The 13,564-nt window shown below is 32.2% G+C and overlaps 2 protein-coding genes across 4 annotated transcripts in view; both read right to left on the reverse strand.

Moving 5' to 3' along the window:
- The window catches only part of Lef-8 (viral RNA polymerase subunit), a 25,031-nt gene continuing 11,467 nt past the window's right edge, over positions 1 to 13,564 (reverse strand). For all 3 annotated transcript variants that reach the window (XM_053736943.1, XM_008549798.3, XM_008549797.3), the window contains exon 2: positions 1 to 2,519. In XM_053736943.1, the coding sequence (XP_053592918.1) occupies positions 994 to 2,466 (1,473 nt within the window). In that variant the 5' untranslated portion in view covers positions 2,467 to 2,519 and the 3' untranslated portion in view covers positions 1 to 993. The remainder of the gene's footprint in view (positions 2,520 to 13,564) is intronic.
- Positions 10,084 to 11,592, reverse strand: LOC103571592 (E3 SUMO-protein ligase ZBED1). Its single transcript, XM_008549803.2, has 2 exons — positions 10,821 to 11,592; positions 10,084 to 10,739 (listed from the first exon to the last, which is right to left on the reverse strand). The coding sequence occupies exons 1-2, from the start codon at positions 11,590 to 11,592 to the stop codon at positions 10,084 to 10,086; spliced, it is 1,428 nt and encodes a 475-aa protein (XP_008548025.2).

Genomic DNA, 13,564 nt, shown 5'->3' on the forward strand with positions numbered 1-13,564 from the left:
ACGAACATTTTCTCAATAACCTTAACACAACCATTTACTTGAACAATCCGGTTCTCTCTTCTGTTGTTCTCAGCAACAAGTCGATAGCATAGAGGCGTCTATGACTACTACATTTTATTTTTTTAAGGCCAAAATAAAAAAATAAAAAAAATATATTTATACCAGTGATTTCACTCGAGGGAATACCTATAATATTTATCATCAGGTTTTACTAATTATTTATATTTTTTGAATATTTTAATAATTGAATAAATATATAGTCAGCTGTCTTTTCTTTTACTACTAGCCTTTTTGGAGAGCAAAAATATGGTATTTATCAGTAATCAACAGTTTACAAAACATTTTATTAATACCGAAGAAAAAGTATACGCATTGATGATAATAATTAATGTTGAATATTATCTACTTCTTATAGCATTTAATATCATGAAAGAATAATTAAAATATCATCTTAATTATGATAAAATCATAATAGAATATTTAGTAAAATAATAAGTATAAATGTTTTTATACATGGCGCGTAGGTACGCTATCTTTAGGCGGGTGGTTGTAGTCATCACGGTGAGATAAGAGTGTGCACGTATTGGTGAAAATTCAAAATATAAAATTAGTTAAAACTACATAATTCATTGAAAAATGATTTAATAATTTATATCAATCTGCTACGTGAAAAATGTTTTCTTAACGACTTATGCTCAATAAAGTTACAAAGGCAAGAAGGAAAACTGTAGCGAAAAAATCATATTTTTTTCAATAGTTTTATGTACTGATAATTACTACCGATAGTTTTACATAATTTTATATAATCAAAGTACAAAGATCAATTATTAAGAGAAACAAGATGAATTGACTGAATCTTCTAACTATGAAATATCAATTTTGTTTGCTGATCATAGAAATATCATGAAAGGCTATGCAAAAATCAAAATAGAAATTAATTCTGTAACTTTTGATAAATTCGATAATCAAACATGATGATTGTTACATCAATCTTTATAATTGATCAATAATAGCGAATTTATTTTTTTTTATTTGTGATGTTGATGAAAGCATTGGTTTGATTGATGAATTTTGAAGCTTAGAAGATGAGTTATAACGTGGTAGTTCAGAAATGATGGATGTCCGTCGCCCTTTTCGTTCATATTTATGAAAATTTTCAAAAAATGTTCCTAGTCCAAATCCACATGTTTTAACGTAAATAAACGTGGGTCGTTTGATTAAAGAATCCAATTCTGACTCATGAATTTCGTTTACGGTAATAATATTTTCACATCGCTCTTTCAGAAATGGCTTATATAGTGTCAAGCGTTCAGCCCAACTTTTTTCTTCTAAATTCTCTCCAGGTAGTTCCAAAACATCAAATATAAATACGCACATTCCCCTTACAAAAACTATCATTGAAGCATTATCTCCCTTCTTCGACATTAGTTGAACAGCGTCTTCAGATTCATAATAATAAATATTCTTGGTGTTTCTTTTATACATATGATACTTAAGGATATGCAACGACTTTAAATTATTATTTAAATTAAATGGTAGAGGATACTTTCTGTAAATTACCCGCTCGATATCAATTTTAAGAATGTCAAAAAGCTGCATATAATCTTTATCAGTGATCATTTGTCGTAATCGCATTTCATAAACTAATTGTTCATGTCGCAAACGACTAAATTTAGTTATGTAAGGTATCAAATAGTCTCGTAATATCGAACAACATGATTTTGCATACTCATCATTTTGTATATACATGAATAATACAGAAACTAATGCACATGGAGAAATTTCGAAAATAAGTTTAAACAAAAAATTCATGGCTACTGTAGAATGACTCATGACTGAACGCATCTCTTTCGAAACTCTTTTTCTACGATTAATGAAAAAAAATTTATTGCCAAATGCATGGTATAAATTGAACAACTGATTAATCAAAGGAACCGATATCTTATTCAGCAATAAGTAATCAATATTTCCATTTTTCATGATGGTTTCAGAATCTTCGTAAGCCACATTTGGTGATCGATAAATGTAACTGACAAGTCTTAATGTACCAATAATTAGTTGCTTATAAGTGATCGTATTGGCCATAAGAAGTGAAGTATCATTACTGTTTTCATCTGTGACAATATCTCTATCATATATATCCGCAACATTAAAATTCGATGACGCTTTAGCACTGTCATCGTCTTTCTTGTTAATTTCGAGAAAAAAATTATTATTTTCAGAGTTGATGAAACTATCAAAATTAGTTTCAAATGTATTCTCTGTAGTTGTATTCTTCGGAATCATTTTTTTAAGCTCATTTGTACCAGAACTAACTATTTTTTCGGAATTATTTTTTCGTTTTCTTTTTCCTTTTTTCAATCGCTGAGCTACGATTTTAAGCTTTATTGCCAATGTATCTATTGATTTATGAATAGTTGGTAGTATATGTGAATTGAAACGCTCTTGATCAAAAAATTCATCCATGTTCACTTAACAGTAAAGCATTTACAGCAGCAGTCACTACTTCGAATGATAGTCTGCAAAAATATCAACGATTTCGGAATTAGTAAATGAAAGAAGTACGATTCAATAAATAAAAAAAAAACTAGAAAGCAGTTAGTCCTGAAGGTCAGACCCAAAAGTTTTTACTGTTATTATTATTATTAATTTTTTTATGCTTAGAGGAGTTTATCCCCAAATGTTTTGTTGTTGATGAATTTTTTTTTATTGAAAGATTGAAATATATATCTATATATTTAAAATAATTTATGGAAAAATCAAAATATAAAATTTAATTTTCTCAAATTTGAAATACCAATCTTTTGAAATAACCGGTTTAGCTTATTCTCAAACTTGACCAAATCATTGAACAAAAAAATTTGCGTATCAAATTTCATTCAGATCCGTCCAGAATTATTAGCACTATCGCAAGCACAAGGCTCAATGATGTATCGTCTTTAGGAAGTTTAATATGAAAATTAAGAACTTTTCTTAGTCCAATGTTTTTTTTTTTTCAGTTATTTTCGAAAATTTGAATACAATTGATGGAATTTTATATTCTGGGGTCTCTGATGAAGAAAATTGATTTTAAATGATTTAAAACAATTTGACTCGACTAATGTATAAATAGACAGTTAACATGGATTAAATCATTTTTCTTAATTAAAGCTATTACCCCGGAATGATGAAATATATTAATAAATTCTAATTATTAAATTCAATATTCAGGTTTGACATTCTTACGGCGTCTATAAATCCCAAGCGTTTCCGTCGTCGATTATTAGAGATTAAGAATTTCCTAGTATTTGATTAGGGTTATATTATAATTGGTACACCAAATTTGATAAATTTAGGTATGTTTCAAATTATAAAATTACGGATTAAGTCAGTCAGTCACCGGACCAAGGTCCGGTAACTTAGATGTTCGTCGGCTTACTGCCGTCTCCTGACTCTGGATTTCTCATGCAATACGACTTAAAAATACAAAGAAAAATTATAAAATTAAATCCTACAACGTTGCATCTCAGGTTCCAGATGAGAACGTCGAGGCAGTCCAACTCCCATACACGTAGACAATTATCATGTTTACACGTATGAACTGCGTCGACGTTCTTAAAATGCTTATCAGCAATATCTTCGTTGCAAACGGATTGAAATTTGATTTGTTTGAATAATAATTAAATGAGTTTTATTTATTTAATTAATAACTATTACAGGAACGTCACAGAAGATAACTTTGAATAATTTTTATCTATTTTTTTTCAAGAGCATATTTAAAAACAAAAATTTTGAAAAGAAAAGTCTGGATAGGTAAATTTTTGAAAGTCATAGTTTTTTTCAAAAAAAAAAAAAAAAAAAAAACCCTAACTTCTCGCTCAGAAAATTGAACATTTTCAAAAATTCGGAAGATAAATGATTTGGGTCCAATTTTCGAAAACCGAGTTTTCATTAGATATCGACATTTTGAGGTCCTAGAAAATACCGCATGAAAAAAGTGTATAGGTGAAAAGTATACCTCAAATTATATTTGTATCATATAAAATTATACTTCAATATTTAATCCTCAATATGTTACAACGAGTAGTCTGCTGGTATGATTGTCTCTATTGAAACGAATTTTTACTATGAGAAATAGTTGGTGTCCCGAAAAAGACCGATTTAGGCTTTAAAAAGAGTTTTGCGTTAGAGAGTTATAACGTTCTCCTCTATTTTACACGTCCCACGGCGGAGTGTGGTTGGTGCTTAATAGCCGTTATGGCTCTCCGTTGGTGAAAAATAAACTGAAAATAAAATAATAACAACCAAAAGTCCCACCTGGAGATATCCCGAATCTCCCTGGACCCGCAGCTCTGCTCAGGCTGGGTTAGGAAATCCTAGTTGGGCAATAACAAATTTAAAAAAAAATACTGCGGAGAAAATGCAAATAAAAATAACGATAAATGACAGGGTAGCAGTTTCAGATTTTAGGAGAAGGGAAGCAAGAAAAAGATAGCAGTACTTTAAATAAATAAATCTAAATAACAACCGGGTTGATGACCATTTGTTTTAAATATATTTTAAATTATAAATTAATTAATGGTATCGGATAACCAAATAAACAATATCAAAGATAAAATAATAATAGTTCAGTTACAAAAATAACACGGTATGCGTATACAAACTAAGAAAATAATAATACTAAATAAAGAATAAATATATTATCCACAAAATCGTTTATCGTATGTAAATAATATTATCACTCGCCCGTGATATTCAAAAACTAATACTATAATCTTAAGATAATCTTTAAATATTTTAAGTAAATATTTCGTACAATTAGACCACTGGTGAATGCTATACACTATTCACAAAATAATAATCGCAAAATAATAATATAATAATAATACTTAAAATTAGGAATAATTACGTAAAATAATATCTAGAAACTCTTGTATCACTCACACGTGATAATAAAAAAAATAATAACGCAGAAAGTAATAATTATAGCTGTAATATTTTACGTTAATACTAAATGATAATGAAAAATAACCAAATATTTATTACAATCAATATTTGGTAATGATAAAATAATACTGAATATATTTACTGATTGTATTAGTATTTACTGGGCACAATAGTCACGCATTCCATCATATGCTTATGACAAATTATTAATACTCAGAATTCACTACCTCTCTTACTCTTATGCTATAGACAAATGATCACCAACTTGGAAACCAAATTACACGCCAATGTATTAGCCAAAAAAGTACTTACAGTTTACGTATTATTCAACTCCCTTGGTTGCACGCTAATACGGTAAGTGTTTTTTCCTTTATGCGGTTTACCAAAATACTCAAATAATGCCAATGGGTATATATTATCTACTCAAAATACCAAATGGCAACAAATTTATAATTATCTAAATGTAATAGAGCATACACGCTACTCTTACAGAGACTTTCCCACGTCTGCCCATGGCAGCACGTGAATCTCACGCCGGCACCTAGGCCGACGCCATTTTGTCGTATATCTCACTTTGAACAATGGAGGTATACAACTGTCGCATGTTATTTCTTTACAGTACCACCAACGTAATACATAACTTTGGCCGAGTAATTTATCAAGTTTCCGACGCTAAACGACCAGTTGCCTCGTTCATAATTACTTATTAATATAATTTAAAGATAAATCAATCGATGATTTATTCACCAAACTAGTAGATTTATTTATAATAAATAAATTAACTGATGCCAACTATTGCATTGACGCGCATGCGCCAACCAATCAAAATAATCATAAGCACATAGTCGAAATGCGCAACTCTTTCTCCCAGCGCTATAAAAATCCAAATATATGCTCAAATTAATCAGTGAAATCTCCTGATTCAAATACAATTTATACCTAACAAATCAATAAAGTATTATTAACGCCATAATTAAAACAAAATCTTATAAATAAACAAAATAATCATATCAACAAACTATCGGATGAGACGTGTGAGCAGCGTGTGCTGCCCTTTGTTGCTCACCGACCTGATGCGAGACTGCCGCGATATTTAAATATCGTGACAGAGTTTTCGATGAAGCGGTGAGATGGCAAGTAGTCTTACGTTAGACCAGGAGGTTTGGTTGACAACTGTCAAGTAGCCCTGACAAGAGCTAATTGGTAGGTGAAACCTTTCTTACGAGACCTGAAGGTCTAGTTTACTAGCCCTGTAAAGAGCTAAGACAACTTGAAGGTTAGTTCTGAAAAGAACTATTGTTGAGAAGTAGTTGGAGAATATTCAAGCCTTGCTCGCTTGAATATTTACTAGTTAGTTACCGCTGATAGGCTTGCTCGATATCTGGAGAGTATTCTTTACAGTTGAACTGATCAAGAATGAATGCGCTGCCGCTCTCAGATTTTCTCCCTTTAAACCCAAAAGCCAGGTTCTAGGAAGTTCGGAGTGGAGTGGGAAAATTCGGTACCTGCATTCCAATGAGATGACTGGATGAAGAGTAGAGGGGCTTAAGTTAAGACTTGGCCATTGAGAATTCTAGATTGAGGCCAAAAAAAAAGTTTTGAGATTTTAATAAAAAAAAAAAATCTGGACGTCGGTTGCCCCTGCGAACCAGCCCCAAAACTTCCCGCTGTTTTCGAACTCAAGGAGCTCAAAAACATTAGTGCGGATGTATTTTCGAGCTCGAAAATGCTATTACATGCGCTTGATGTTCAATGATCTTTTCATGCTCTATCAAGCAGAGATGTTACGGAGCTTCGACTCCGGTTCCGTTAAGTCAGAACTTCCGATTATTATTACACCTTCGGTTCCGACTTCGGCTCCGATACTTTTAAATCGGAGGTTTCAATCGGAGGTCGAAGCATAACATAGTGGCGACGGCGGCGCGGCCTGTGTCGACTGTTATGAACAGGTTCATACATGTCGCGCGGGGAATCCCGCCGACCTCCGCTACGTGCACTCAATCGCCAATTATTTTTTCACTTGTTGTTAATTTGTTACGCACACGACACGTTCATAGGTTACCTATAGATATTTGTTTCGATTTTTACGGCTTATTATCAATAAAAGTGATCTGTTTTTGTGTTGGACAATGAAACCAAAATCAAGTTGTATTTGGAACTACTTCATTGAAGTTAATTCAGATTCCGCAAAGTGTAAACTGTGTATAAAGACGTATTCAAGAAAAGGAGGTACGACAACGTCGTTAAAAGGCCATTTGAAGTCTGTTCATGCCACTGAATATGAAGAACTAATAAAATTAGAAATCAAAAAAAAAATACCGTACAGCCTTCGACTTCGACGCCCCTCCAGGATGCTAAAAAACAAATAATTTTAAAAGACACTTTGCTGAAGAATACAAAATGGTGCACTTCTAATGCTAAATCTATGGAAATTGACTAATTGATTTCTGAAATGATTGCTTTGCAAGATCTACCCTTCAATTTTGTGGAAGGTATAGGATTTCGGCGACTTATGCAGTTCACCGTGCCGAATTATCACTTAAAGGGAAGACATTTTTTTACTGGAAATATTTGTGGTCATTTATATGAAACATTAGCAAAAAAAAATAAAGGATTTGCTCACACAATTTGAAAAGATCTTATTTACAACAGACATTTGGACCGAACCAAGTTCGAATGTGTCTTTATTGAGTCTGACAGTGCATGGCATAAATAGAGATTTTAAAAGGCTAAAAGTTACTTTAAAATGCCACACATTTGACGGAAGACATACAGGAGACCTAGTTCTAGAAAAAATTGAGAGTATGTTGATGGAATGGGGCATCATAAAAGAGAAAATTCATTGTTTTGTACGCGACTCTGGATCTAATATGATACGAGCAATGAAACTCGATGACATACCTGATGTCAGTTGCACTGTACATCAGTTGCAACTGTGTGTGCGAACATTGTTAGATTGTGATGAAGAAATTAAAGCCTTAATAACGAAATGCAAAAAAATTTCGACGCATTTTAATCATTCCCAAATAGCTCTGACTGAACTGTATAAAATACAAAAGGAACAACTCAACTAAGAATGTTTGAGTGTAATACAGGAGTGTAGTACGCGGTAAGTGGTATTAATTTGTGCATTTATTTTTACCTCCAGATTATTTCATTTCAATCAAAGATCTATCCACGCTAATACAATAAATTCAAATAAAACCACTAAATCGATTTGATTAAAACTTGCTGTAGTATATGCACGCTGATTATAATGACTGTATTTAGTGTTTATCATTCGTTTAATTTAAAGAATACTTTAAGTTACACTGTGAATTAGTGTGAATTATGACCGTTAATTAGTTTAATTAATTTGTTACAGGTGGAATAGTACATTTTATATGTTGGAAAGAATGATTAAAATACAGGATTCTCTATGCCTGTACGCATGTAAACACAACATCTCTCAGTTATCTCCTGAAGAATGGCTGCAGCTTAAAAAAATTGTGACTATACTTCAACCTTTTGAAGAAATCTGAGTGGCAATAACACCAGTATCTCATCAGTAATTCCACTTATACACACACTAAAGTATACATTACACACTGAAGGCAGTAAACAAGACACAAATGAAAAATTTAAAAGTATAATAAAATGTACCGTCGATCAATTGAATTCCAAATTTGGTGACCTTCCATCAAACAATTTCTTTGCAATAGCAACATATCTAGATCCTCGCTATAAAACAAGATTTTTAATGAAGTAGTTAAAGAGAAGATTGAAACAGAAATAATGTCACTATTTGATGCAGATACATCTAAAACCGAGGCTGATAATATTGCCGTTCCTGTAGAAAAACGGGCAAGAATGGAATTACCAACAGAAGCTAGCCATAGTAATGTCCAAACAGTTTTGTCGAATATATTGTTAAGTAGTGATGAAGACGATGACAATACCACATCTGAAAAATGTTTAGTTTTTGATCAATTTGTTGTAATGAAAAGTATACTAAATGAGTTCAATAAAGAAAAGCGTATAAGTATTAGTGATGATCCGTTATTGTGGTGGAAAGTAAATGGAAATACAAAATTTCAGCCCCTTTAATCAATTGCCCGCCAATATTTGTCGTGTCCACCAGGCTCGGTAGCGAGCGAACAACTTTTTAGTGGCGCTGGCTTAATCTACGACTCGTTAAGAAATAGATTGGACGGAGACAAAGCTTCAAAGCTTTTGTTCGTAAAGTATAATACACTACTTTTGGAGTCCATTCATTTGATTTAATTTGTTTTAAAGCTTTTGTTCATTTAATATAATGTGTGTTCTTGTTTATTCGGAAATAATATGCTAATTTTTTTTCATTGTTTGTGTTTTATTTTATAATTAAAAAAAATTGATTAAAGAATGTTTTATTTGTCCGTAAATAAAAATTCTTTCTCATGCTACCACTCCTGACCCTGGCTTAGGGATGGACATTTAAAATATACATCGATGTTTTTTTCGATGTAATGCATTGTTCGGTTACATCAATGGTAATACGATGTGTTCAGAAATACATCGATGATTCTTAAACATCGAGTGTTTTAGGTAAGGCAATTTAGGCATTAATTGAACCAAAAATATGTATTAAGAAAATCAAAAAAATTATGTATTAAAATTCAGAATCACATAGCCCACACATTTTTTTCTTTAGAAATTCCAATATTTTTTTTCTATGCTATGTAAAAACAAAAGCTTGCTTAATCTCTTCCCCTTCAATCGGTTTCTTTGTTCAGTCATAACTAGCCCTGCCTAAGAAAAAAGTCTTTCAAAAGGGACTGACGTGCCAACTATTGTGAAATACTTAAAAGCAATTTTATACAACTTTGGGAATTGTGTCTTATAATCATTCCAAATTTCTAAAGGATTTTCGTTCAGTCTTCCAACAGGAGTTCTGAGATAAACGGAAAGTTCGTCCGACAAAACATCTTCAGATTTGTTAATTTTCCAGTTTTTATGCACTAACTTATGGTGATCGGTCCACAATGAAAATGCTTCTTCAGTTTTATCAGACTTATCAGAATCGGACTCAGTTTCTTCATTGCTCTGCAAATTCTTCTTCATTAAATCCTTCATTTTAGTAACAGCATTTGAACAAGCTATTGCATCATTGAAATGCATTTTTTTAAATCGTGGATCTCAAATACATGCGATAGCCAGAGGAGTCACATGTTCTATTGAACCCATTCTTTTATTTAATTCATTAATAGCAAGCTTCTGCACCTCTTTCGCTATGGGATCTTCGATAATAGCTGAAGTTATTTTAGAGAGCATACAACGAACTAAGGGAATAATTTTACTGCTTGTGCAGTATTTATCACTCGAAATTTCTTTAGTAGCCGCTTCCAAGGGTCGCAATACCACGATGACAGACGTTACAGTAGATATTTCCGATGCACTCAGCATCGCAGGTACTCTAGGGTGGCGGAAGAGAATATCATTTAATACACTACGGAGTTCTAGAAATCTTTGTATCATATAATATGTATTGTTCCAACGAGTATCCACGCTTTGTATTAATTTTACCCCAGCTGCCCCAGTAGGAGACTCCATAGCCGCAGCAGTAGCTTTACGTAATTCGTCACAAGCAATGCAACTCTGTTTAAACCAAGTCACAATTGTTTTTACTTTTGAAACAATGTTTCTCCACTCAGTACACATCATTGTGCCTTCAGCCACCAAATTCAGAGTATGTGCAAAACATGGGATGTGTTTCCTTCTACCGTACGCTAATTCGATCGCCTTAACTATATTGGCTGCATTGTCAGTAACAACAGCTGTTACATTTTCTTGATCTATATTTCATTCTTGGCATATCTTTAAGAGAATTTCAGCAAGATAATCTGATGTATGTCTTTCATCCAATTCGTACACACCTAAAGTGACTGAATGTAGTTCAATGTCTATTCCGAAATGTGCTGTGATACCCAAAAAACTTTTCATATTTAAGGTATCTGACCAAATATCCGTTGTTAGGGTTATATCTTCTATAGAGGACAGCTGTTCCTTGCTAGTTTCAGAAATTACTTCATATTTTTCATCAAGCCAGCGTCTTAGAGTTGTTCTACTCGGGAGTTTATATTGAGGAGCAATTTTTTTCATCAGAGTTCTAAAGCCTTCGTTTTCAACGATTGAGAAAGGCTGATGGTCTTTGCAAATCATGAATAATAAACAGTTGTTCAGTTTCCTTGTCTTCGCTCCAGATTCTGAGTAAGAGGAAATATCTTTAAAGGCGGCCTGTATTGTTTTTTGGCGTTTTGAAGGGGTGACGTTTTCGTTCAAGTCTGAATCAATAGTTTCATTTAAGGTTTTCGGTAACGGTTCACCGGATCTTAGACTACCACTGCAATTTGTACTTGTACTAGGAATAGGTTCAAACTGAAGTACACCATCATCAATTTTATTATAAGGCGTAACCTTGGTATTCAGAGGATTCGATATTTCTTCTGTAGTATTTACTGCATTGGATGTATTTTGTTTTGGCATAATTTCCAGGTAAGCAGCCTTATGAACATTACGAATGTGTCCAATTAAATTCGTAGTATTTCCAGCAGACTTAATTTTCTTTTGACATAGTTTGCATTTCGTTTTCTTATCATCAATTTTGTTGAAGAATTGCCAAACGGAACTTTTTCTCTTAGGTCCCATTATAACTGAAAGTAAAAAACAAAACTTTATAGCACGGTTAACGGGGTATTTATATTATTATGACATATGTGACAATGTGACATATTATCATGACAAATATCAAATCCATTATCGCTATCGCTTGATGCATTATTAGTACACATACCTGTTCATAAATCAAATGTTCCTTTTAAGTTTCAAACAAGGCAAACACTCGTATCGTAACAAAAACACAATAAACATCTATACAGCAGAAAGTGCAGAAACTCGGTCGGCCATATTGTTGTTTTGGTTTAATTTAATATATTGGCATTTGGCATTTTGGCAGCACTGATTATAACGTTTCGTTTCAGTTATAGTTGGTATACTCACCGTTTAATTTAATATATTGGCAGCATTAATTATAACGTTCCGTTTCACATATTATAGTATACTCACCGTTTAATTTAATATATTAGCAGCACTGATTAAAACGTTTCGTTTCACTTATACTCACCTCAACCTCATAATTTGCGTACGTACTCATTCGATGCATCGAATGAAAAACATCGATATATATTCGATTTTGAAGTATTAACAATACATCGGTTCAATACGATGCATCGTTACTATACATCGACTGTTTTAAATACATCGATGTATATCGTCCATCTCTACCCTGGCTCCGACTCCGATTCCGATTTCCGGGTGGAAACAATAACTTTCCGAAATTTTCGAAAATCGTCGATTTTCTTAGCGGGAAGTTAAAAATAACAAATAAATGGTAATCATTGAAAAATTTTTGAATTTGCGAAAAAATGCAATGGAACTCATATAATAATCTGTTACAACGTTTGAGCAAGTCTGCTCTCAAGATTGATAGGTGCTAGTATTTTTTTCTACGAATGTGTCTTGCTGCAGATACTTAAGACCAGATTTAAAATATAAGCCTAGTGCAAGCCTTACACAAAAATTTATGCCAGATTATGAAGAAGCTTATAGTTGAAGGTAGTTGCGCGTGTCTTGCGTACGATACCATGAGCAAGACATACACAAATCTTGACATTGGTTTCTTTATATACGATCTTGCAAAAGACACATACGTACAAAAAGACACTAGCAGCAAAGGATCTTGCTCAAGATACTTAGTCCAGAATTTTGCTGAAACACGTGTTACTAGGGAAAAATAACTTTGAATAATTTTTTTTTTTTTTTTTTTTTTTTTTTTCATAAAGTACATTTGAAAACGTAACTTGCAGACACTCGGACATCATTTTAAAAATAGTCAGAATAGCTTCCTAGGACTTCAAAATGTTGACATCTGATGAAAACTCGATTTTCGAAAATCAGGGTGAAAACAATAACTTCCCGAAATTTTTGAAAATCATCGATTTTCTAAGCGAGAAGTTAAAAAAACCCTTTTTTTAAATTCATAATTTTTTTTGTTGTGTAAAAAAAAATTGAAAAAATTCGGAGAAATGGTTTTGATAAGGAATAAAACGAGGAAAATTTTTATTTTAATCAAAGGGGGTCGGGTTCTAAAGTGTTTGATTTGGCGTAGAGTACCTGATATATATATATATATATATATATATATATATATATATATATATATATATATATATATATACATATATATACATTAGAGTGCCCGTTATTTCCCAAATTATATTCTTTTACTTAGCAATGATATTAATTTTTCCATTGTGATAAAAAAATATCAGAAAAAAAAATTAAAGTTCGTTTCAGTGCCGTTTATCCCTGCCTAAGTAATGATACTTTCCCATTATCGTACAATGAGAATAAATTTATTACTCGCTTGAAAATGAGCGTATAGCTATAAATTATGCATTTATATTGAAGGAAATTTACCGCTCTTCAAGGAAGCTCTCTTACCATTTTTTCGTGAATCTAACCATTAAAGAGATATTAAAACTCAAAGTTTGATTTATGAAAGAAAATTGGTATTTTTTCTCGAAACTTGATTACTCTCTAGCATATAGACGTACAGTTA

This window comes from Microplitis demolitor, chromosome 2 (genome assembly GCF_026212275.2).
Source record: "Microplitis demolitor isolate Queensland-Clemson2020A chromosome 2, iyMicDemo2.1a, whole genome shotgun sequence".
Lineage (NCBI taxonomy): Eukaryota > Metazoa > Arthropoda > Insecta > Hymenoptera > Braconidae > Microplitis > Microplitis demolitor.